This window comes from Bubalus kerabau, chromosome X (assembly GCF_029407905.1).
Source record: "Bubalus kerabau isolate K-KA32 ecotype Philippines breed swamp buffalo chromosome X, PCC_UOA_SB_1v2, whole genome shotgun sequence".
Classification (NCBI taxonomy): Eukaryota; Metazoa; Chordata; class Mammalia; order Artiodactyla; family Bovidae; genus Bubalus; species Bubalus kerabau.
Window position 1 is genome coordinate 102,974,534 of NC_073647.1, and position 25,120 is coordinate 102,999,653.

At 45.4% G+C, this 25,120-nt stretch overlaps 3 protein-coding genes and 1 long non-coding RNA gene across 5 annotated transcripts in view; 2 read left to right on the top strand and 2 right to left on the bottom strand.

The window, feature by feature from the left end:
• The first annotated feature begins 542 nt into the window (after positions 1–542).
• EBP (EBP cholestenol delta-isomerase) lies at positions 543–5,117 on the top strand. Of its 2 annotated transcripts, none has more exons than XM_055563730.1 (5): positions 543–1,096; positions 2,103–2,414; positions 3,762–3,798; positions 3,920–4,050; positions 4,641–5,117. In XM_055563730.1, the coding sequence occupies exons 2-5, from the start codon at positions 2,114–2,116 to the stop codon at positions 4,862–4,864; spliced, it is 693 nt and encodes a 230-aa protein (XP_055419705.1). In that variant the 5' UTR covers positions 543–1,096; positions 2,103–2,113; the 3' UTR covers positions 4,865–5,117. The 2 variants fall into 2 exon arrangements, with proteins under 2 accessions (XP_055419705.1, XP_055419708.1); XM_055563733.1 differs by lacking the exon at positions 543–1,096 and adding an exon at positions 1,369–1,425.
• Positions 5,118–7,637: 2,520 nt separating this feature from the next.
• Positions 7,638–23,701, top strand: TBC1D25 (TBC1 domain family member 25). Its single transcript, XM_055565624.1, has 6 exons — positions 7,638–7,931; positions 9,775–9,884; positions 10,983–11,137; positions 18,713–18,840; positions 18,985–19,173; positions 19,418–23,701. The coding sequence occupies exons 1-6, from the start codon at positions 7,812–7,814 to the stop codon at positions 20,777–20,779; spliced, it is 2,064 nt and encodes a 687-aa protein (XP_055421599.1). The 5' UTR covers positions 7,638–7,811; the 3' UTR covers positions 20,780–23,701.
• On the bottom strand, positions 18,057–18,434 carry LOC129640352 (40S ribosomal protein S27-like). The gene has a single exon (XM_055565636.1). The coding sequence runs from the start codon at positions 18,384–18,386 to the stop codon at positions 18,132–18,134; it is 255 nt and encodes an 84-aa protein (XP_055421611.1). The 5' UTR covers positions 18,387–18,434; the 3' UTR covers positions 18,057–18,131.
• Positions 18,777–25,120, bottom strand: part of LOC129640354 (uncharacterized) — a 36,404-nt gene continuing 30,060 nt past the window's right edge. Inside the window, exons 4-6 of the long non-coding RNA XR_008708758.1 lie at positions 21,728–21,751; positions 19,090–19,164; positions 18,777–18,843 (exon numbers count right to left, since the gene is read on the bottom strand). This is a non-coding gene — a long non-coding RNA (uncharacterized LOC129640354). The remainder of the gene's footprint in view (positions 18,844–19,089; positions 19,165–21,727; positions 21,752–25,120) is intronic.

A 25,120-nucleotide genomic window follows, 5' to 3' on the forward strand; every position in this document is an offset into this window, starting at 1 on the left:
CATGATTGAATGATGAGCCTGAGGATAGTACTGCTAGATTTGAGTGGGACCAGGACAGATTGGATACCTGGATGTGGGGGAGGCCTGATACTAATTGTTTCAATTAGCTGAAAAACTGAGGAATTCCCATTCTAACTGGTTGCCCTGACTGGGACAGTGGAGGAAAAGCAAGACTGATGAAGAGTTGATGCCTATTGGTCCTTAGGACTGAGGGGTGTGGATTCTAATTGGATAGAAGGCCTGGGTTGGGTCTGGAGACTGACTGAATAGTCTGGGTGCCCACTGGGTTAGAGTTATGGAGTTTTGATTCACTCTTAAGAGTTGGCACAGGGGGTTTGAGGGCCTCCATGTCAATTGGTCAGCAAGGCTGAGGGGCTTGGGTTTTGATTGGTTGTTCTGACTTGAAGTCCGGATGGAGATGGCCTGAGGGAGAGGCGGAGGCAGCAGTAAGATTTGATCTGCCTGTTAGCTCTATCCAACTCGCTGCAACCCCATGGACTATAGCCCACGGGTTCCTCTGTCCGTGGGATTTCCAAGAATACGGGAGTGGATTGCCATTCCCTTTTCCAGGGGATCTTCCCGACCCAAGGATCGAACCCACGTCTTCTGCATTGCAGGTGGATGCTTTACTGCTGAGCCACCAGGACTTACTTGTTTTACGTTTCCTTGCCCATTTTGGGGGGTTAGGATTGAAGGTTGATCTGGGAAAAGTTTTGGTTGCTCTGCTTTTACAAATAAGTGCAACGCAATGCTGATTCAACAGCAGATAAACACCCGATTTCCGATGGGATGGATAAGGGATTAGGGAAACAAGCCAAGACTTGCCACAGACTGGCTTCTGGCTGAAAATGCCCACGAACCTTGGCTTCTCCGCAGCAAAAATGGTACCACGCGCGAGGGCGGGGTCAGCGGCACACAGACAATAACTATTGGTTGAGAGCGGCACGGGCCTCCTTTCCAGCTCCTCCATTGGCCAGTTCCATAAGGCGGAACCTGTGAGAGGTTGGATTTTGAAGTAGTGATATTTCGGAGCCAGCGAGCGATCTTAGTGAGACCCGGGAGCCTGTGGGAGAGGCCGCTGCAAACGCGCTGTTGAGTGAGTTGCCCTCCGCCTGAAATGCCTCTCCATCCCTTAGCTCTCAATTGCTAAATGGCCAGACCTTGGCGCGCTTGCGCGAGACCTTTCCCCCGCCCCCACTTCCCCCGCCGCTTTGCCGCCCTCACCACCCCCACGCGCCTGCGCCGGGCGGTCGGCTACTGCGCGGTTGTCGGGACTGCAAAAGATCTGCCTTCTCATCAGGCAGCTGAACCAGAGAGTTCTGGTTCTGATTGGTGGTCTCTGTATTTGCCCCTCCTTTTCCTATTTAGCTCCCGGCGCAGGACCCCTGCCCTCCACTTTCCTCTTTCTTGCGGGTTGGCTGCAGGGTGAGCAATTTCGGGAGGGGTCGGATAATCCCATACACTGAACCTGAAGGTGTAGTTCTGATTAGTCATCTTTTTTGCCTGTCCTCCAGTTTCCAGGACTATGGGGAGGGTAATAGCTTTCTGTTGCAGGATGCAAGACAGTGACCCCTGCAAATCTTGTCGTTGTGTCCTCCCCTAGCAGACCAGTGAGGCATGGCACCGGGTCTGGCTCCTGTGTCTCCCCCAGCGGACTGTAACCCCTGAGGGCGGGTATCAGACCTGGTTACTGTGTCTCCCTGCCAGAGCATGACCAATGAGGGCTGGGACCTGGTCTGATTGTCGTGTCTGGCCACCAGACTGTGACCAATGAGAGCAGAGACTAGGCCTGGTTCTATCTTCCCAGTGAGACCAATGAAAGCTGGGACCTGTTCTGGTTCCTGTGTCTACCATATCATATGGCTCCCAGAGGGCAGGAACAAGCTTTCGGTTTTTCTGTGGCCTTATATTCATGTTTTTAAAATAGTATATAATTAGATTATTTTAATTGAGTCAGTCTTAATCGGTTAATTGAGTCCACTTACGTTTCTTGTCATAATAAACTATTTGGATTTGATTTTATGATCTCATTCTATGCCTTTGTATTTGTTCAGTTTTTTTTTTTTTATTCTCTTTTCTGCATATCCACACACCACCATCAGCCTACAAAGACATGACCACCAACACCAGCCCCACGCACCCCTACTGGCCTCGGCATCTGAGACTAGACAACTTTGTGCCTAATGACTGCCCCACCTGGCATATCCTGGCTGGCCTATTCTCCGTCTCTGGAGTCTTAGTTGTGGCCACATGGCTGTTGTCAGGGCGTGCTGCGGTCGTCCCACTGGGGACTTGGCGGAGACTGTCCCTGTGCTGGTTTGCAGTATGTGGGTTCATTCACTTGGTGATTGAGGGCTGGTTCAGCCTCTACCATGCGGACCTTCTCGGAGACCAAGCCATCTTATCTCAACTCTGTGAGTCCTGGGTTCTTCAATATGCTGTGCAAGGGAATTTCCTGGACAAGGATTGGTTTAGATGTTTACCCACCCACCAACTCTTATTCCATTTGTTTAAAATAAATTTTAAAAATTTATTTAACTTTTGTTACATATATATTCACATGGGTCCAAAATGAAGCCATTTAGAGCTATGCAGTAAAAATCTACCTTCTATCCACCAGGTTTCCCCAAATAATTGCTTATGTTTCTTTTCAGGGTTTACACATAAATTACACACATAAGCCTCAGTTTGCTCAACTGTAGAAGAGGGATAATAGTCATACCCAAATACATGTAAGACACTTAGAACAATGTTTGGCAGACAATACACGCCATATAACAGTTTATCATCATCATCATCATCATCATCATTTTAATTTTTCCTTTTGTATAAATGGTAGCATGCTTTTTTTAAATGAACTTTGCTTCTGAACTTTGCTTTTTTTTTTGATGAGGACATTCATCATAAGTTTATAAGGAGTTTTGAAAGCATAAATGTTACAGAATTATTTGACTTTTCCAGTATTAATAGGTATTTCCCCCAATCTTTTACTGTTACAAACAGTATTCCTTTTTGGCCTCATGAATAAATCTGCTAGAACATTCTTCTTCAAGTCTCTGTGAAGATCTGCTTTCATTTCTCTTGGGTAAATGTGGAGGAGTAGAATGTCTGGGTCCTGTGGTAGATGTGTGTTTAATATTATGAAAAACTGCCAAACTTTTCAAGAATGGCTGCACCATTTTATATTCCCACCAGCAGTATATTAGAGTTAGTTTTTCCACATCTTCATCAACACTTGATATGATCAGGTGTTTATTAAATTTTAGTCCTTCAAGTGGATGTGAGTGATATCTCATTATGGTTTTAATTTGCTTTCCCTTAGTGATTAATGAGTACCTTTCATGTGTTTATTCACCATCTAGAATCCTCTTTTGTGAAAAACCTATTTCAGTCTCCTGTATATTTTTATATTGGGTGATCTGTCTTTTCCTTAGTGATCTCTGCTCACTCTTTCATTTACTCATCTGTTCACCTTCGCACTCTCTCTCTTTCTCTCATTGCATACTTTCCTCACTCCATCATTTACACCTGCCTGATTTTATTCCACAAACATTTATTGAATAGCAACACTTAATGCTCTGTGTCAGGTTTGCACACATTATCTTGTATACATATAAAAACAGCTGCCCCATTTCACAGATGAGGAAACTGAGGCATGGGGAGGTTATAAAGCCTGCCTTCTTACATGAGCCCTCGGCTCTCACAAGTCTGACTTCCTTTTACTGCTGATATTCTTCATATAAGTTTCTTGTCTTCCTCAGGGAAAGAGTATGCCAAGGGAGACAGCCGATATATCCTGTAAGTGTTTGTCAAGGGAGACCTGCATTGTTTTGGGGGGAGGTAAGTCAGGGAGCATTAAGGGGTGCCTTGTAGGTAGAGCACAGTGATGCCAGTGCCCCCTCCATCCTTTCTCTTGCAGGAATGATAACTTCACGATATGCATGGAGACAGTCACGGCTTACCTGTGGGGACCACTCAGCCTGTGGGTGGTGATTGCTTTTCTCCGCCAGCAACCCCTCCGCTTTGTCCTACAGCTTGTGGTCTCTATGGGTGAGGAGAAGGCCCACAGTGGGTGCTTGAGGGCTTGATGGGGGATCTACAGACATGGGGGCATTCCTGCAGGTGGGACTTCTCAATTGTGCCCATCCAGGGCTGAGTCAGACTGAATGACAAACTCCCGGAGGTTTTGGAACAGCCATGCCCCTCCAGGCCTGTGTTCTCAATCCAGGAGAGTTCATTTCTCCTCCCACTCCATCACAAAGTCTCTCATGAGGGTTACAGTTACATGAGGTGGCTGGATCAAGATTCTGAGCTTCCTTCATCTGAGATTCAGTCCTCTTATGTTCTTATGTTGTTAGCTTTCTGGAAATGTGAGTTCTCTTTAGTCTTGGAATCCTGAGCTGTATTGAATGAAAAGATTTTGAGCTTAAATTCTGGAGACATGAACTCTCTTGAGTTCAGAAAGTCTCAGCTTCTGATTTCTGGAATTCTCACATTTCTGATTTCTCAAATCTTCAGTCATGTGATTTCAGAACTTTTATGTCTCTGAATTTGGGAATCCTGAGCTCTAATAACTTGGAAAATGGCTTGGAATTGTTCCTCCTCCTTACAGAGTTTCCTTCTCCTTCTACCTCCCACAGGTCAGGTATATGGAGATGTGCTCTATTTCCTGACAGAGTACCGTGATGGATTCCAGCACGGGGAGCTGGGCCACCCACTCTACTTCTGGTTTTACTTTGTTTTCTTGAACTCCCTGTGGCTGGTGGTGCCCGGACTCCTCATACTGGATTCTATAAAGCAACTTGCTCATGCCCAGAGCATACTGGATGCCAAAGCCCCCAAAGCCAAGAGCAAGCAGAACTAAAGAGTGATGAACTAGGCTTAAACACTGGCTATTGAGGAACTCTCCACCTACCAGAAGATCTCAATCCTTGCTCCCACAGGTTGGAAGGACAAATCGAATTGATCTGTCAAGCTCAGGTCGATGGGTGGGCAGTGGGAAGAAAGGAGCCATGTGGAGCCACTGTCAGGAGCCAATAGGACAAAGGTACAAGAGAACCTAGGAAGTCTGTGATGGGGACAATTTTTTAAATCAGGAAATAAAGATCTTGACCCTATACTGAGAGATTTTTAATTATTAACCCCAGAGATGCCCCATGACTGACCCTATAGATCCTTCCAGCACTCGTTCCACAGACCACCATTCTCTCAGCCATAGACCAGCATCATTATCCCATAGACCTGGAACCTATGACCTCACAAATTTCCATCACTGACCCCACAGATTCCCCTGATGGTTAATTAGATCCATGAATCACATCTGTAAAGTCTTTTAAGGCATGATTGTCCATCCACACCCTTGGCATTCTCTCCAGGATATACCCTTTCTTGTTTTGAAATATGGTCAGGCTGAGAATTTTCCAAATCCAAGTTCTTCAGTTTACTCAGCCTCTTATCTCCTGATCAGGTATCCCACAAATAGCCCATTACTAACTCCATGTATCCCCTATTACTCCAAAGAACCCCATCACTACCTTAAAGATTCCCATGACTCACACCAGAGACCCCCACAAAAGTCACTCCACTACACTCCCATCACTCACCCCACATACTCCATCATTAAATCCTAAGATACCCATCACTCTCCCCACAAACAGCCTTTCATTTGCTCCATTGATGGAGAGAATCATTCACCTCACAGACCTCCATCACTCACACCACAGACCCCATCACTTGCCCCAAGAGACCTTCCATCACTTACAACTCTATGACTCACTCATAGATCCCCCATCATGTATTGCACAGACCTTATCACTCTCCTACCAAATGCCCTATCATTTACCCCATAAGTCTCATCACTCACCATAGACCCCTCAATCACTCACCCTGTAAACTCCCCATAATCACTTTGAAGAATCTATTTACCTTACATTCCCCATCACTCACCCTATAGATCCCCAATTACCCCACAGATCTTCCATCACTTACACCATATCCTATCACTCATCCCACAGACATCCCTTCACTCACCCCACAGACCACTTATCATGTACCCACAGATACCCCTAACCCTACAGACCCCTATTGCTCATCCAGCAGTCTCTGTTTTTAACCTCATAGACCTTCAGTCATAAAACAAATGGGTACTTGAGAAATTTTGTGGAGATGACCATGAATAATTAAACTGCAGATACCTATAGATGGGCTCCAGGTGACCTGTGCAGAGCAGGACTTCAGTTTACTGCTTGAGCCTACAGTGTCACTTTTTGAGAAATGCCTCACTGTTAACCCAAAACCCTGCATTAATTTCTCACCTCAGATCCATCACTTACTTCATTATTTTCTTAAGGCATGATGGTGCCCTTGCTCTCCCTCAAGCATAGCAGGCACAGCCCCACCTTCTGTCCATTGCACTCTCTTCTCTCTGTGCCATTTACTATCCCTTTGCCCTTGAGCATGTTTTCCCATGACATTCTTTCAGTGCTTTATATGTAAAATGCTGATAATGATAGTACCTAACTCAGGATTTTTATGCAGATTAAATGAATTAATATATTTAAACTATATGGTATACACTTTGTTGAATGGAAGAATGAATAAATGAAAGAGAAAATTCTCCCCCGCACTGTGGCAAGGACCTCCTTTTTGCTCTCCTTGCTTCCAGTATATTTCCTTCCAGAGGTTTCTCCACAACCAAGACAGGGGCATCTGAACACATCATAAGCCTGTGCTCCAGGGCCCTCAGGATCAATTCCAAGTTCTAGGCTAATGTTTTGCTCATTCCACTGTATGATAATTTTAATGAAAAGTGACTTTCAAACTCCTTGTTTTCATCAGAAAATCTGGCAGTGCCACAAGAAATGTGTTAGAAAAGGAGACTTCTCTAAAAAGGTAACATTAAGGGTAACATCTGTACAATACTGCAACAATAGCTGAAGTCCAGGTACCTTACAGGACTCCTTGGTTAGAAATTACATTTTTAAGGGCAGCATGTATTTTGTCCAAACCATAGAGACGTTGTACAGTAAAGTAAGAATGGCTTTTTGCATTTTGTGGCACATAAACCTTCTCCAAGGAGTCTAAAATATGTCCAGTATTCAGCTGATATTTGGTAGGCACACACCGTTTAATAACAAGACTGACTTCAACGTGTTGTAAAGATTCAGTAAAAACAGAGGCAAACTTGTTCACAGAGCATACAAATGGATTTTATGGGTAAATTACTTATTGAAGTATAACATGCAGGCAGAAACTGCAAACATCTAAATGTACAGGTCCGTGAATTTTCATAACGTGTAAGCTATTTTTTAAAAGATTGTGGAAAAAGGATTATTCTTGCATTCAGCAGATTCATTTGAAATGATTTTAAATAGATGACGTCATCTCTAAGCAGAGCTGCGAGGCGACTTGAGGCAGGACCTGGGGCCTTGACGTTATCGCGCAGCAGCGTCCTTTCCCCGCCCACTTTTCTCGCCCCAATAGGTCGCCGCGTTAACACACACCTAGGCGAATCCGGAAGCAAAGTGAGCAAATCAAGGACGAGGGAGGCGGGGCCTCAGTAGGCGCCTGCATACTGGCTAAATTGAGGCAAAATGCCCGGCTTTTGGGGGCGGGGCTCTTGGCAACAGCACACTCTGCGCAAGCGCAGAGGTGACCTCCTCCCTGTGCCAAGCAGGGGGTGGGTAGGGTCGCTTGGCGCCCTCTGCGCCTGCGCCAGGGCACAAGGTGGGGCCGCGGGCGCCCGCATTCTGGCGTGCGCACAAGGGTAGGGGGCAACGATCAACTGTCACCCTGAGGTGGGTGGCAGCAGGATGGCGACGGCCTCTGGGTCCTCGGACTTGGCTGGCTCCGGAGCGCCCTCGCCTGGTGGGGGAGCCCAGGCGGCGGCAGCTGAGGAGGAGGAGCGAGAGGTGGTGCGGGTCCGAGTCAAGGTGAGGCTGGTGGCCCGTCATTCAGCCCGCCCAGAGCTCCCGGGAGAGGGGAAGGTGGTGGCTGTCCTAGGATGGAGGGCGGGACTTGAGAATTGGGGTGTTACGTGAGGGGAGAGGCTAGAGGGCAGAATATTGGTGGCTTGGGTGGGGGCTGGGGGAAGGCTAGACCTGGGAATGCGGGGCAGAGGGTGGGGCGTGGGGATTACAAATAGAAGGGTAGGGCCCTCTGGAATGGATAGGAGGAGACTGTGGGTAGAGAGGAGGGGCTATAGGGTTAGAGGAGGGGCCTTAATGGAGTGGAGCCCTGAGAAATGAGGGAGGTTGTTGCTGTCTGAAAAGGAGGAGCTGACATCAGTTTAACATTGTGTTGAGAGTGCACTTTTGTGCAAATCCCCACCCTGGATGAGCAGACACACTCGTCGGGGAGACAAACAGCTAAATAAAGGATATGCTTCAGACACTGGTGAATGTCATGGGGAGATAACGAAAAAGATTCCGAACTAGGGAGTTACTTTAGCCAAGGTCGTGCAGGGAAATACCCAGAAAGGTATTGAAGGAACAGAGACCCAAATAAAAAGGAGTAACCAATGTGCATATCGGGGGGAAGAGTGTTTTAGATCGAGAGAACAAGGAGAGTGTTTTAGACTGAGAGAAAAGCTGAGAGGTGGGGATGAGTTGGACATGTTCCCTTAGGTTTCCATATTGCTGGAGCCCAGAGAGTGAGGGGAAGAGTGGTAGGGGGTGGATCGGACAGGTAAGAGAGGGGCAGATTGTGAAGGGCCTTTGGCATGTATTCTATTCTTGAGTAAGAAAGCTGTTGCAGTAGTCCCAGCAAGCAGTGATGGTGGCTTAGACTAGGGTGGTGCCACTGGTGGTGACGAGAAGAGGTTAGATTCTTGAGAGAGGTAAACATCACTGCAGTGTAATAGAGCGAGCTCAAAGGTAGAGGTTTGGGTGTTCAAAGAAGAGAAGATGCTTAAGCTGTGAGTGAGCCAGTTAAAAGAGTGGGAAGGACCTTCCAGACTGGGGGATCTCCACAAGCACAGGCCTGGAGCCAAAATGTGTTCAGAGTAACTTCTGGGAGTTTGGTAGTACCAGAGTGTAAAGTTCAAAAAAGCTCCTGTTGGGAATCCTGGGGTTCCTTTTGAAGAGATTTAAGCAAGAGAGTGTTGTAGATAGACATGCTAGATTGGTTGCAGCATGGAGGACTGCTTTAATAAAGGCCAAGCTGGACGTGTCTTTTTGCCTTTTCATACTGTTCATGGAGTTCTCAAGGCTCACTGGACCCTGATGCTGGGGGAGATTGAGGGCAGGAGAAGAAGGGGGCATCCGAGGATGAGGTGGTTGGATGGCATCACAAACTCAATGGACGTGAGTTTGAGCAAACTCCAGGAGATAGTGAAGGACAGGAAAGCCTGGTGTGCTACAGTCCATGGGGTCACAAAGAGTTGGACACAACTGAGCAACTGATCAACCAAAGATTGAACATGGTGATCTTGGCAACCATCCTTGAGGGGATGTAGAAGAAGGATTGGGTGCCTGGACTATTGCAGTAGCCTCCTCCTCACTGGACCACTGCTTTCTCCTTTGTCCCCCACAGACTGTTCATAGAGCAGCCAGAAGGGTCCTGTTAAATCCTGAATCAGACCACATCCCTCCTCTACTCAGAACTCTCCCAAGCCTCCCCCCTCACTCAGAGCACAAACCCCGGTTCTCTCCATGGCCCAGAACTCCTGCCTTGATCTGGCCCCTGCCACATCTCTACCCTTACCTTCTGCCATATCATCCATGTCATTGTGGTGATGTGACCCCTGATGGCCTACCCCATGTCTTCTCTCCACAGAAATGTGAGAGCTTCTTGCCACTTGAGTTTCGCTCTTTTGCTGTGGACCCCCAAATCACTTCGCTCGATGTGTTGCAACACATCCTCATCCGAGCGTTTGACTTGAATGGGTGAGTAATGGGGTGTGGGGCAAAACCAGTGGGCCACCCACCTTGACAGCAGTTGTTTGGCACTTTTATTGTTGTCGTTTGGTAGGGAGGGTTGTTTGTTTTGTTATTATTAATATAAATAGTCCCATAATAAACAAATAGCCACATACATATCTTGAAATTTTGGGGGAAAATCTAGTCATAGGATAAATTCCTAGCAGTGATATTGCTGAATTGAAGGGTGTATACTTTTTTAAGTTTCAACAGATGTTTCCAAAATGTTCTCTGGGTTGGTGTTACCAATTTACCATCTCAGCAGCAGCACATAAAGTTTCTGTTTTCCTCACAAACACTGGTTACTAAAAAACATTAGAAAATTTGCCAACCTGATAGATGAAAAAAATAGTGTCTCCTGGGGGCAAATGTAATGGTTATTTTGGTATCATTGTTATTTTGGAGGAATATATGCACATGGTAACAGACTCAAAGGATACAGAAATCATGTGTATTTGGGGGGGTTTCCATGGTGACTGTCGGTTCTGGTGATGGCTCAGCGGGTAAAGAATCTACCTGCAATGCAGGGGACATAGGAGATGAGGGTTTGATTCCTGGGTTGGAAAGATTCCCCTGGAGAAGGAAATGGCAACCCACTCCAGTATTCTTGCCTAGAAAATTCTATGGACAGAGGAGCCTGGCAGGCTACAGTCCATGGCGTCACAAAGAGTTGAACACAACTGAGTGACTAAACACGTTCATGGTGACAGTAGTTATCGCACAATATGCTTTGCATAGAGTTGCACTGGTGTATGTAAAGAACAAGTTCTTAATTGTAATTTGACTTTTTTACATAAACATTTTCCGTTGTGGAAAATAACAACCATACAGCTTGCTTTATTTTTTATGCACAAGGCTGCTTCTTCCCTCTTCGATCCCTCAACTACTCAGTTACCTTCCCTAGAGGAGACCCCAGTACCAGTTTTCAGTGTGTTCTCCACATACAAGCAGATGTGCATCTGTTTCTGTGTTTGTGAAACAAACTTCCCAGGCTTCTTTTGGAAATGGTCCCTGAGGCTTCCCAGGCACAGGGGCCCTGAAAGCTGCAGTGTTTCCTCTGTCCAGGAAGAAGAACTTTGGTATCAGCTACCTGGGCCGAGATCGGATGGGGCAGGAAGCTTACCTCTCACTCTTGTCTGACTGGGACCTCAGCACAGCCTTCACCACTGCCTCCAAACCTTACCTGCACCTGCGTGTAGATATCCGGCCCACTGAGGACAGTGAGTACCCGGTGCTCTGGGGGCACTGCCCTGTGATACCCCCCTTTCCCCATAGGATGACTCCACTCCTCACAACACACTCCTTCACAGTGGGCTAAGGAGCAAGGAATCCTAGGTCCAAATCCTGGCTTGGCCACTGGCCCTCCATTTCTTTACCTATAAAGTAGAGATAATGGTATCTTAGGGCCATCATGAGGATTAAACAGGGAAATTCATGTAAAAGTGCCTGAAAAGGTGCATGGCTGCATTGTGAATGCTCAAAAAGTATTAGCTCTAATGACAATAATTGTCATATTTATTATAGCATATAATCTAGTGATAATTACAGAATGCAGTATAATAATAGAGCTATAGTATTATATGTTTCAGTTATAATAATATTGTAAATATAATAATGCTGATTATAGTCATGGTAATTGTATTTATTCATTCATTCATCCTGTACTCACTTTCATTGATTTGTTCCTTTGATCTCTCAGCCACTTTCAGTCTTCTTGTATTTGTTCCCCTAGTTTTGCCTGTACTGTTCCCAGGGAGCCCACAGATATATTAAGACATGGTCCTGAAAATTTGATTATGAAGCATACATTAGATAATAATAGTGTCAGTGTTAAATTTCCAGAGTATGGTTACGGTATCATGGTTATTGAAGGAAAATATCCTTGTTCTTGGGAAAAACACAAGTATTAAGGGGTAAGGTGTTATGATATCTGCAAATAACTTGGCAAAATAATAAATGCATATATATGGAGAGAATGAGATGAAGCAAATGTGGCAAAAAATGTGAACAGTTAGGGGAGTAGATGAAAGATGTATGAATGGTCAATGTATTCATCATTTTAACTTTGTCATAGATTTGAAATTTTTTTCAAGTAAAAAGTTGTGGAGCGGAAGACATGGTTTCCAGTCTCAGGAAATTCACAGTGCCTATTTGAGATGCCTGAATAGGCATTTTATTGATGTCATAATAACATAAATAGCTAACATGTGTTGAGCACTTGAGGCCATTCTACACACATAATATTTATTCACTGGATTGTCAGAACAATCCTACAGAGTAGGGATGACCGTTATCCCCATGTTACAGATGAGGAAACTGAGTCTCAGAGAGGGGACAGAACCTGTCTGTGTCACAGAGACAGTGGAGGAGCGTGATTTGAACACAGGTGGTGGCTGAACTGGCTTCAAGAGTCTTTGCTCTTAAACATTGACTATAAAATGTGGTGCTTATTTAAAAAAAGACATTAGAGAAAAAGAATCAGAGAGAGAGAGAAACAAGAATCAGAGAGAAAGACAGTGACTGAGACAGGCAGAGAGACAAATGGGAAAAGGCTGGTAGCCAGAGACACAGGAACCTCTGCACAAGCAGCCCTGTGTGCTACTCTGTGTCAGTCACTGAGCTAATTCCCCCAGCCTCCATTTCCTTACCTATAAAATAGACACAGTAGCACTATTTCAGTAAAGAAATAAAATCTACTCTGCTAATAAACATGTGAAGAAAACCCTAGCTACACACAAACTGAGAGGAATGCAAATTACACAGACAGACACCCAGTAGTTTGGCAAAAGGCCATTTAAAAGTTACCTTTATAAAGAGAATCAACTTTCCAGTTATTTCCATTCTATTTCTACCATTGTCTTATTTCCAAAACTCCTGCAAATACAGTTTGTTTCCAAATTCCTGACTCTCTTACATTGAACTCTGTTAAATCCTAAGCCAGTTCCATGTTGTTTTAATCACATAGTTTTATGATATATGTTTTCCTTTTTAAAATTATTTCTAAATATTCTTGTGCACTTACTGTTCTTTTCATTTAATAGAATTAGCTTATCATTTCATTAAGATACTGATGGGAATTTGATTGGAGTTGTTTTTTTTTTTCTTTTTTTCCCATACCACACAGTTTGCTGGATCTTAGTTCCCTGACCAGGGATTGAACCCAGGCCTCAGCAGTGAAATCTCGGAGTCCTAACCACTGAACTGCCAGAGAATTCCCTAATGAAACTAATCTTTAATTATCCAGTAAATATATTATTCATATTAGAAATAATGATGAAGTCTGTCTCTTGGAATCACCATGCCTAATCTTGATCCCCTACCTTAGGCTTCACAGGTGGCACTAGTGGTAAAGAACCCCTGCCAGTGCAGGAGACATAAGAGGCATGAGTTCGATCCCTGGGTTGGGAAGATCCCCTGGAGGAGAGCATGGCAACCCAGTCCAGTATTCTTCCCTGGAGAATCCCATGGACAGAGGAGCCTGGTGGGCTGTGGTCCATCGGGTCAAAAAGACACGACTGAAGCAACTTAGCACGCAATACAGACCTATCTTTTTGCCCTGCAGGAACTACTTTGATCAGTTTGATGTGTAATCTTACAGGTCCTTTATTCACACACACATATACACACAAATTAGTCCACATATGGAGAGATGTAAGAATATTTGTATTTGTATATGTACACAAATGGTATATGTTTAACATAAATCATACTACACATTAATAGGTAAGTGTCCGATTGATGGAACTGTTATAAATATTCTTAATGGAATTCTTGGGATTGTGTTCATGAATGCAAAAGCAACAGGCATGTTGTGATCACTTAGATGGCCCAGTCCCTCTTTCTGGGAAGAACTCAGTTTCTGTCACCTCTTCAGTTGGAAGATTGCCAAGCCTAGACAGAATCAATCTGTGCATTCGTGATATGAATTCCCTTTCTGTCATATGTATTGCAGATATTTTTTTCCAAGCTTATCTTTTTGTTTTGTGGCCTTGTTTGTGGTGCTCTTTTGGTCCTATCAAAAACTAATGTTTGTATGCAGTCTTGTACATATATCTGTCTTTTTCTGTATGATTTCTGAATTTCTCCTCTTTAGAACATCTTCCCCGTCCACATGCTTATACAAATATTCTTCTATTTTATACAAATATTCTCCTATATTTTCTTCTAACACACTTATTATTTTCTCTTTTACATATAAATCTCTACTCAGTCAACATTGTGATTAGTGGACCTAGGTTTTTTTAAAATTTATTTTTATTTATTTGGCTGCATCAGGTCTTGGTTGCATCATAGAGGATCTTCCGTTGTGGTGCCCAGACTCAGTAGTTGTGGCCACAGGCTTAGTTGCCCTGTGACATGTGAAATCTTCCCAGACCAGAGTATATGTACTTGGATTTATTTCTGGGCTTTCTATATTGAATTCTATCAAGACAAACATTGCATTCCTCCCACAATGTTTTTTTGGGGGGCTCTTCTTTTTGTTAACTATTCTTAAATGTGAATTCTTTCATACAAACGTTAAAATAATTTTACCCAGTTTCAGAAAAAAACCTTTTACATTTCTGGTTAGCAGAATACATAACTTAGCATTTGGGAGATTTGACAATTTTATCATAAGGAGGTGTAGTACATGTAGCACATATTGTGTAATAGTGCAAGCAGGGCCTGAGACAGCACCCTACAATGAAACTTGAATGTTTCTTCAGGGAAATGTGTGTATGTTCATACTTAGTGGGTTACATAAAGACTAGATATAGTCTCGTATCAGTTCAGATCCAGTTTTGCCACTAGATGAGTTTGTGCTTGTGGAAATCCTTTGCCCATTTTGTTAATGGGTTCTTTCTTTCTTTTTAAAAAATCAACATAGAATGTCTCTCTTTCTTGTCATGTTTCGGTCTTGAGCAGTGCTTTTTCTGACATTCACATAGCTGCTCTTGCTCTCTGTGTTTGCCAGGTATGCCTTCAGATTTCTTCAATTTTTAACCTTTCTTTGTCACCTAGTTTTACTGTGTCTCTCACAAAAACTCCATAGCTGGATTTATGCTTTTTTATACAACTGACAGTGAAATCTTCTGACCACTTTTCCCCTCCGGTCTCCCCCACCCCCACCCACCCTAGCCCTTGAAACGGAAGCTTTGGAACACTTTTCATTCTCATTCTTCTGGTCCCTAACCCGTAACTTTTGGGCTTTGCTTAGGCAGTATTGTGTTTTTCTTTTTCAATTCCAGGCTGTCATTATCTTTTCTTTAGAGTTAGTCACTTACGTTTCAGGAATTCTAATGTAACAATATTACACTCCCAATGACAGTCTCTTTGTCATTTTATGTCTAACTATATATTAATATTAAAAACTTGTGGCTTGTCACCATGTACCTTCCCTTTGGCCTTCCTCCACCCACCTTGAGCTCTTGTAGTCACTCAGTAGTCATTTCTTAGAGAACTTCTTTGTTCCCCTCCAGTAAGGTGCATGGTTGTTGTTGTTCAGTTGCTCAGTTGTGTCCGACTCTTTGCGACCCCATGGACTGCAGCATGCCAGGCTTCCCTGACCTTCACTATCTCCCAGAGTTTGCTCAAACTCAGTCCATTGAGTCAATGATGCGATCCAGCCATCTCATCCTCTGTCGCCCCCTTCTCCTCCTGCTCTCAGTCAGGCTCTTTTCAAGTGAGTCAGCTCTTTGCATCAGGTAGCCAAAGTATTAGAGCTTCAGCTTCAGTGTCAGTCCTTCCACTGAATATTCAGGGTTGATTTCCCTAGGATTGACTGGTTTGATCTCCTTGTTGTCCGAGGGACTCGCGAGTCTTCTCCAGCACCACAGTTCAAAAGCAGCAATTCTTTGGCACTCAGCCTTCTTTATGGTCCAACTCTCACATCTGTACATGACTACTGGGAAAACCATAGCTTTGATTATACAGCAGACCTTTGTCAACAAAGTGATGTCTCTGCTTTTTAATATACTGTCTAGGTTTATCATGACTTTTCTTCCAAGGAGCAAGCATCTTTTAATTTTGTGGCTGCAGTCACCATCTGTAGTGGTTTTGGACCCCAAGAAAATAAAGTCTGTCACTGTTTCCATTGTTTCCCCATCTATTTGTCATGAGTTGATGGGACCAGATGCCATGATCTTAGTTTTTTGAATGTTGAATTTTAAACCAGCTTTTTCACTCTCCTCTTTCACCTTCATCTAGAAGCTCTTTAATTCCTCTTTAGTGCATGGGTTACATATATGCTAATAATCAGAAAGTTCTTTCTTTGGTTGTGGTGGATATGTACTGATGTGGCTGGATGGGGGCCCTTGGATCTCAGGCCTGTCATGTCAGTGCTCCATGGATACTGAAAGTCACTATCTTGCTTTCGGAGTTGTGGAACAGAAGCCCTTTGGCAGTCTGACCTTTTTCCAGTTGTAAGCAGCCTGTTCTTTATCTTTGGAAGCTGGCAAGAGTTTGTCTTCATTCTTAGAATGTGGGCATTTTGCTAGCAGATTAGTAAGAGTTGGGAGAGGCCCATGGTCTATGCTATTCATTGATTGATCCTATGTGAGACTTGCCAATCCACTTCTTCATCTCAGGGACACTTTCCTTCATATCTTGGTAATTCTGTCTCTGCTTGACCTCTTTTCTCCTCCTACATTTCCTACTTTTTGCCTCTCAGGTTTCCTGGACTCATCCTCCAGGTCTCTCTGCTTTCCTCTCATCATTAAGCTTTAGCTCTGTGCCTTGAAAAGGGTTTTTCTCTTGGTCTTTCAGACCATTGGTGTGACCTTCTTCATTTTACCTGGTGAGTAGTGTGATCTTCATTTTAAGTGTTTTCATGTTTTAGAAAGACCATTCTGGCATCTGTTGGGAGAGAGTAGAGAAGGAGGGGCAAAGGGGAAGCAGGGACTGGTTGGATGAGAGGCATGGTATGAGCTGAGAGAAGAAGTGGAATTGTATGTTCTGCATGCAGAAGCCATGGGAGTTAAGAGAGGTCTGTCAGGTTTGGGGCTTAAGCAATTGAAGAGATAGAGACACTGTTCAGACTTGAGGAGCAGGTCATGTCTCAAATGGATCTCGGGCTCCCCTTGTGGACCCATTAGGTTTGCAGTGCCCAGTGGGACATCCAGGGAGAGGCAGTGACTTGTGGCCCAGGGTTTGCTTCCCCCTCAGCTCTGTGTGAGAAAGTATAGTGGACTTCATGGGAATGTTGCTTAGGGATGGCATTTGCCTGCAAATGACAGTGGCTTGAACAAATCCCAGTTGATTTGTTTCATGTAATAGAGTTGGAAAGCCACTGGTCTTTGCTGTTGTCAGCTTAGCAGTTCTGTGGTGCCAGGGTGGACATCTCTTGAGTCTCTCAAACTTACTCAAGTGGCCATTGCTGCTTCAAGCCACATGACATTTGAGGTGGGCAGAAAGGATGCAAGGGGGAGTAAAGAAGTAAAAGATGCAAGGGAGAGAACAAGGACCAGAATTGGATAAAATTAAGCATATATTATCTCTTCTGTGTAATGTGCATGACGTACCTGCTCCACAGATACTTTTGCTAAAATTTACCTGGGCCCTGGAGTAAGGTGAATAAGATAAAGATCCCAGCCCTACCATGTCCTTGGCCACTTACTAATTTTTCCAACCTTTCTGTCGTGGTCTGTAAGATGAGAATAATGGTAGTCTATACCAATTGTGGAAGGAGGACTAGTGGGAAGGTAAGATTCAGGGTTTGGATTCTTGAGCTTTGGGCCTGATTTTCAAATTTCAGTTCTTTCACCCACTCGCTATGGGACCTTAGGCAACTATTAATACTAATTCTGGCTGTGCCTGTTTCCTCTTAGAAAGATTGGTGATAATAATAGTGCTCAATTTAGAGAGTGCGTGTGTGTATGTACTTCATACACAGTTGCTTCAGATGTGTCCATCTCTGCAATCCCATGGACTGTAGTCTACCCGGCTCCTCTGTCCATGGAATTCTCCAGGAAGAATACTGGAGTGGGTTGCCATTTCCTTCTCCAGGGAATCTTCCCCACCCAGGGGTCCAACCCGCTTTTCTTGTATCTCTTGCACTAGCAGGCAGATTTTTTTTACCTGTATGAATAGTAAATGAGTTAACATTTGCAAAGAGCTCACAACACTTCCTGTCACTCAGCCCTATGGAAGTGTTGTCTAGCATTCTTTTTTTTTTTTTTTTGTATCCAAAACATGTTTATTGGGATGGTTTCCCATTCATCTTGATACAGGGTACTTTTAGTGCTGCTTCCGTCTGAAAGAGCATCCTTCTGTAAGCCTTTCTTTTCCTCCTGTAGGCTGGCAGAGGACAGTAGAGCAGCCAACACACAAGACTACTGTTTGTGCATGGCTAAAGACGGTGGTGATTTTATAGCATCCTGGGCATTTTACATCCATGAAATAGGAACTGGGGCTCTGCACCAGGTGCTTCTTCTTGTGTTTCCTCTTCTCCTCTTCTGGAGAGGGATGAAGAAGATCCTTTGCAAGAGGCATGTTCTCGTGAGGAGGTCGTCACCGCTGGAAAGGGCTGTCTAGCGTTCTTATTGTTTATATTGATGTTAAGCCCTGGCACAGTGCCTGACACAAAGCTCTCAATAAACATTGCTTTATATTATTAAAATGTTACTATTAGAGTCTACCAGCCATTCTGTGAGACTGTTTCCACCAGATTATTCATGGTTTTATTTTTTGTGTGATTAGGATGACAGAGGAAGGGAGAGTGGAGTGGCTTATTGCCTCTTGGGTGGCCTGGCTTCAGAGGGAGAAGAACCTGGTCCTGAGCTCTGGGGTTCTCATACCATGTCATTCTGTGTGCCCAGGCCCGCTGCTGGAAGACTGGGACATAATCAGCCCCAAGGATGTCATTGGCTCCGATGTGCTACTGGCTGAGAAGCGGTCATCACTGACAACAGCTGCCCTGCCCTTCACACAGTCCATCATCTCTCAGGTGCTTTCAGGGAGCCCCAGGGCCCAGCTGTTATTGGAGGGCAGTGCCTCCCTGGCACCCCCAATTCCGAGCCTGCCAGTTGGCACCTGCCCCTGGCCTACCCAGCTGAACAGTGGCCTCCCCCCACCCCTCCTTCTTTCACAGGTGGGCCGCACCTTGTCTAAGGTCCAGCAGGTGCTGAGCTGGTCATATGGGGAAGATGTCAAGCCCTTCAAGCCGCCCCTGAGCGATGCGGAGTTTCATACCTACCTGAACCATGAGGGCCAGCTCTCCCGCCCCGAGGAATTGCGCCTGCGGATCTATCATGGTGGTGTCGAGCCCTCCCTGCGAAAAGTGAGCCTTCTCCATCACTCATTAGGTCCAGCACTCCCACACACATGAATAGCTCAAGAGATGCATGCTCTGGGCCGCACTCTCAGGGGATGGTATGGAAGTGCTCCAGTGCATGCAGCAGTAGGAAGGCAGGCTTTTCCAAAGGAGAGCAGGGGCCCAGGGTGGCTGGGTGGTGATAGGTACACACAAGGGCATGGGAGCTCATCTGTAGACCCGCTGCCTCATCCCTTTCATCCCTGGCCAGGTGGTGTGGCGGTACCTGCTGAATGTATACCCAGACGGGCTGACAGGCCGAGAGCGGATGGACTACATGAAACGCAAGAGCCGGGAGTATGAGCAGCTCAAGAGCGAGTGGGCCCAGCGAGCAAGCCCCGAGGACCTGGAGTTCATCCGCAGCACAGTCCTCAAGGATGTGCTGCGCACTGACCGGGCCCACCCCTACTACGCAGGGCCCGAGGACGGCCCACACTTGCGGGCTCTGCACGACCTGCTCACCACCTATGCCGTTACCCACCCGCAGGTGTCCTACTGCCAGGGCATGAGTGACCTGGCCTCGCCCATCCTTGCTGTCATGGACCATGAGGGCCATGCCTTCGTCTGCTTTTGTGGCATCATGAAGCGCCTGGCTGCGAACTTCCACCCTGATGGTCGTGCTATGGCCACCAAGTTCGCTCACCTCAAGCTGCTGCTGCGACACGCGGACCCTGACTTCTACCAGTACCTGCAGGAAGCCGGTGCTGATGACCTCTTTTTCTGTTACCGCTGGCTGCTGCTTGAGCTCAAGCGCGAGTTTGCCTTTGACGACGCTCTGCGCATGCTGGAGGTCACCTGGAGCTCACTACCCCCCGACCCTCCCGAGCACGAGGTAGAGCTCGTGGGCCCCCCCAGCCTAGTGGTGGACATGGGCTTCGGGAGCCACCGGGGACGGCCCATGCGGCAGAGACACATGCTTAGGCCTGCCGGTGGAGGCGGTGGTGCCTTTGAAGATGCTGTTGACCACTTGACCACCAGCAGCCAGGGCCCTGGTGGCGGGGGGCGTCTTCTGAGGCAAGCCAGTCTGGATGACCTCCAGCAACTCAGGGATAGAACAGGCCCTAGGAGGGACTCCCTGATCCAGCTGCCCTACCCAGCTGCCCTCATCGGTTCCAAGTCTCTCTCTGAGCCCTTGCTGAACTCCTCAGACCCACTGCTTTCTCCCTCTTCCCACCCTGATTCCCCATCCTCCTCATCTCCACCATCCACCCAGGATGCCTCTCCTGCTGGTGACGTGGCTGCTGGATCCCCCTTGATGCCAGAGGTGGGCTCCCCACAAGACCCTGGGAAGTCCTTGCCACCCCCACCCCCACTGGGCCTGCCCCCACCCCAGGAGTTTGGCCGAGGGAACCCATTCATGCTCTTCCTGTGCCTCGCCATCCTGCTGGAGCACCGTGACCACATCATGCGCAATGGGCTGGATTACAACGAGCTGGCCATGCACTTTGACCGCCTCGTGCGAAAACACCACCTGGGGCGCGTCCTACGCCGGGCCAAGGCTCTCTTCGCTGATTACCTGCAGTCAGAGATGTGGGACTCAGAGGAGGGAGCCGAGGCCACAGCCCCATCTTGATCAGACTCCCTTCAGCCCTCCATCAGCCCCATCAGATCTCCATTCTTTGCCAAGAGGGCCTACACATGAGACCCCACATCCCTGCCTGCCAGCCCTAGACCTGTGGGAGCATAGTGCCCTGTCTCCCCAGGTCCGAGAGTATGGGGCTTTGCTTTGACAGTGCCCCATGGAGGCCCTGGCCTCCTTTCTCTGTTTTCTTGTTTTGTTTTTAACAACTGTACTTTGCACACATGAAAGTCACTGTGGTCTGTGTATTTCTCTGCCTTCTCCCTGGTTTTTGTTATAAATGGGATCCTCAGGGCCTCTTTACCTGCTGGAGCTGAAACACTGCCCATTTCAAGTGAAGGGTGGCTCCCACTTGCCTGGTGACAGAGAATGGATACTGATAAATCAATTCTAGAAGGTGAGCCCAGGTCAAACACCACTTGAGGAGGCCTGAAGCTATTTTGTGGTACATCTGTCTGCCTGTGAGGGTCTGGATGATGTCTGTAAATACATGATTTTAGGACAGTCCCCTGAATGAGGGATGGGTGGGAGAGTTCCTGACTCAGAAAGGGCAAGATTCCTTACAAAGACTGGGAAGCATGGGCTACTTAGAATCATTGGATGAGCTACCTCTAGCATTGCACATGTCACCATTTCTAAGATCCAGACCCTTCCCTGTAAGTCTTACGCATGAATGCTAGTGGTCCTGGCAGGGGTCTAAGGTTCCTATTCTTGCCACATGCTTTGGGGACAGCCTTGCCATGCCTAGGGCTCTAAGCACTAAACTGGGTTTCCAGCTCATGGATACCTTAACCATTTCAGCAATGGAAACCATATATTTGTCTTCTCTATCCCATTACTGTGGACAAAAATATCAAGCTCTAATAAAGCTGAGGCCCTAAAAGAAGTCACCTACATATGTGGAGGATAATGATCCAAAAAAGGGCCTTTTTTTCCACTTACCTTCTCAGAGGCTGAGTGCCGTCCCTGCACAGAGGACATGGCAGGTGGTGAGTGAAATAATGGGTCCTTCAAGTTGTAGCCTCACTGTGCTGGATTCTGGCCAGAAGTTGCTGTGCTAGGCAATACAGGCAGGTGGGTATCAGGGCGGCCATCCTCTCATCTGTCTCTCCCAACAATGGCATATAAAGCTAGGGATAACTTAAAAGACTCCTGTCATCCCCCCTACCCCCCCCCCCCCAGTATTGGAGAGTAAGCTAACCACCCTTCTCAGATGAGAGCTCAGTCACTGGAGGTGCAGGGTCAAGACCATTCTGTGCCTAGGATCTCCAAGACTGTAGGTCTAACAAGTGAAAATAAGGGGCTCAGGCACCCTGGCCCCAGGGGCCATCCAAGATATGGGGGAATCTGGCCGCTTTTGTCGGTAACTGGCTGACACCCTCTGTGTGTATTCCATGATCAGTGAGCTTAGCTATTTGAAAGGTCAACCAAGTCAATTCTGTATATGGCAGCTTGGGACCTCTGAAGACCAGAGAAGTCCTTTATGTGAACATGAGGCTCAGATACCCTAAAGGACAGAAATCTCTAACTAGTTTCCAAAGTTATTTGGGACTCCTGATTCCTGCAAAGGTGGCAGACAGCACAAGCCACTGATCCCCTTGCCCAGAAACTTCTCTGGAGAAACTACAGAGGGAAATACGAGTTCTAGAAACTGCATCACAGTGGTGAAGACCCATGGGGAGTTGGAAGGTGGTTGTTAACTGGCCTGAGTTTTGAGTGGTGGATGGCTGGAGGCAGCAAATACAGGAGAGGTTGGAGATTTAAGTTCTGGCTGTTACCTCTCTCCCACGTTGCCTTGTCTGCCCCCTCACTGCAGAAATCATCCAAACCACTGGTCCAGGTGTCTAGGGGGAGGGCTAGTATCAGGGTGTCAAGAACCCTGCTGAGAAGAGGAAATGAGCAGCCAGAGCAGTGATTACTCATCCACTGTCCTCCTCCAGACACAAAAGCTGGTGGTACCACTTGGGAAATGACCCCCCCTCTTAGGGTTTAAAGATGAAACTCTACCAGCAGAATTGTCAGGTAATGTGATCATAGATGCAAGTAAGAGCTCTGCTTGCATGGTGCTGGGACTGTCCACCATCTGGCCCATCTCCCTGCACATCCTTTTATCCCTTGGACTCCAAGTGATTAACCAGAGTCAAGTCTGGCTTTCAGCATTCCCTCAATACAGTTACCAGCCAGAACAGCTGCCACGTCAGGGTAATGTATACACCAGAGCAGTATAACTACCTCCAGTGAAAAATAAACTGGACATATTAGTTCTCTATGGGCTTCCCAGGTGGCACAGTGGTAAAGAATCTGCCTGCCAATGCAGGAGATGAGGGTTTGATTCCTGGGTCAGGAAGATCCCCTGGAGAAGGAAATGGCAACCCAGTCCAGTATTCTTGCCTGGAAAATCCTATGGGAGAGCCTAGTAGACTACAGTCCATAGGGTCACAAAGAGTCGAATGTGACTGAGCATACACGCACCTTAGTTACCTATTGCTGTATAACAAATCACTGCCAAACTTAGCTTAAAACAACAAATATTTATTTTCTCAGTTTCCGAGGGTCAGGAATCTGGGAACAGCTTAGCCATGTAGTTTTGGCTCAGGGTCTCTTCTGAGGTTTCAGTCACGTTCAGCCAGGATTGCAGTTAGCTGAAGGGATGACTTGGCTGAAGGACCCACTTCTAATATGGCCCACACAGAGCTGTTAGTGGGAGGTTTCCCCACATGAGCCTCTCCAACCAGGCTTCTCAGGACATGTGGTCCCAGAAGACAGGCAAGAGATTGTGACCATGACAGAACTGCAATGTCTATTATAACTTAAGCTCTGAAATGGCATACAACTTGTATTTTCTTGGTCACATAGGCCAACCCTAGTACAACATGGAGGAGAACCACACAGGATGTAAGTACCAGGAGGCAGAGATCATTGGGGGCTATGTCAGAAGACTGGCTACCACATGGGGTGATACACAATATCTGAAGCAGAAGTACTGGGACATACAGATGAAGACTTTTAAATAACTAAAGTAAGAAAAAAATAGAAAACAGGAACAAGAAATATAAAAAGGACTCAAAATATTAGGTATGGGTATGATAGAAAAAAAAAAGAAAAATAGCTATAAATGGAGAAGATGAACTATCTTTTAACATAACAATACAAAAAATATTTAGAACACAGGGACCCTCAATGGATTTTTTAAAAGTTTCAACAGTATACACACACAAAGTTTAGGGATGTTGATGAGAATGAAAGTATGAAGAAAAAGTAGAGTAATAAAAGCTCAAAGAAAGCTGGGATAGACATCCTAAAGCTAACAAAATTTCAGATCATGAAAGACAAAGAAGGATATATACTCGTTGGCAAAGAATATATGTCTACCATAAACACATTCTCGTAAGGAGACCTGAAAATACTTTTTTTTTGCAGGACAAACAGGATAATTCTCATTTTTCCTTAAAGATACAGTAGAAGTTTTATAATTCAGTATGATTAGACATGATTTATAATTTTAACATTAAAAAAATGACAACAGAAACAAATAACTAGTACAAATTATAAAACTAATAGAGCAAAGAGAAACTACCTTTCTGATCGGAACATGTACCACAGGTATACTTCCTTAGAAAACTTTCTAAGATTTCTAAGCTAAAACTTCTTAGAAAGGGATCAGAGGAAAGCCTTTAATCTCAAGTATTTAAACTATTCCTGTATCCACTAAATGCTTTCACCAACTTGTTAATCAAATGCTTCCTAAATTTAGGAACCAGTGACCAAGTGGCCTGAAATAAGTCTTGATCTTATCTTTCCAGCTACAAATTATTACTACTTCAAGAAAACAAAATATTTTCTAAGCAATGTTAAGTTTTCTAAAAACTTCAATTACCTTTTCTGGCTCAGTACCTGACTGAAATGTTCAAATGTTCATATTGCACACAGAAAAATTTGAGCAGCATACTATATGAGTGTGAGAAGCTGATGAATACTAAGGTTGAGGAAACTCCCTAATGAGTCACATTTACATGATTTAAATATATACTTTCTATATCTTTAATTAATATAAGTAAAAAGGTAATCTTTAGAACAGCACAGAAATACAAATGCATTAGTTTTATAAAATATATTCAACCCCTTATACATGCAACAATCTTTTAATTTTGGAGCTGCCACACAAGGGAGCTAGTTTCTTCTTCATATGAAAGCAGGAAGTCATGTATACAAAGTTATTTATGTGAGAAGAATAAAGAAACACATTCCTTTTCTTTGTCCTTGACAAATATTTATGGAATGTTGGGAATTATGAAAAAACAATTCCAATGTTATGAAGCCCAAAGACTTGGAATG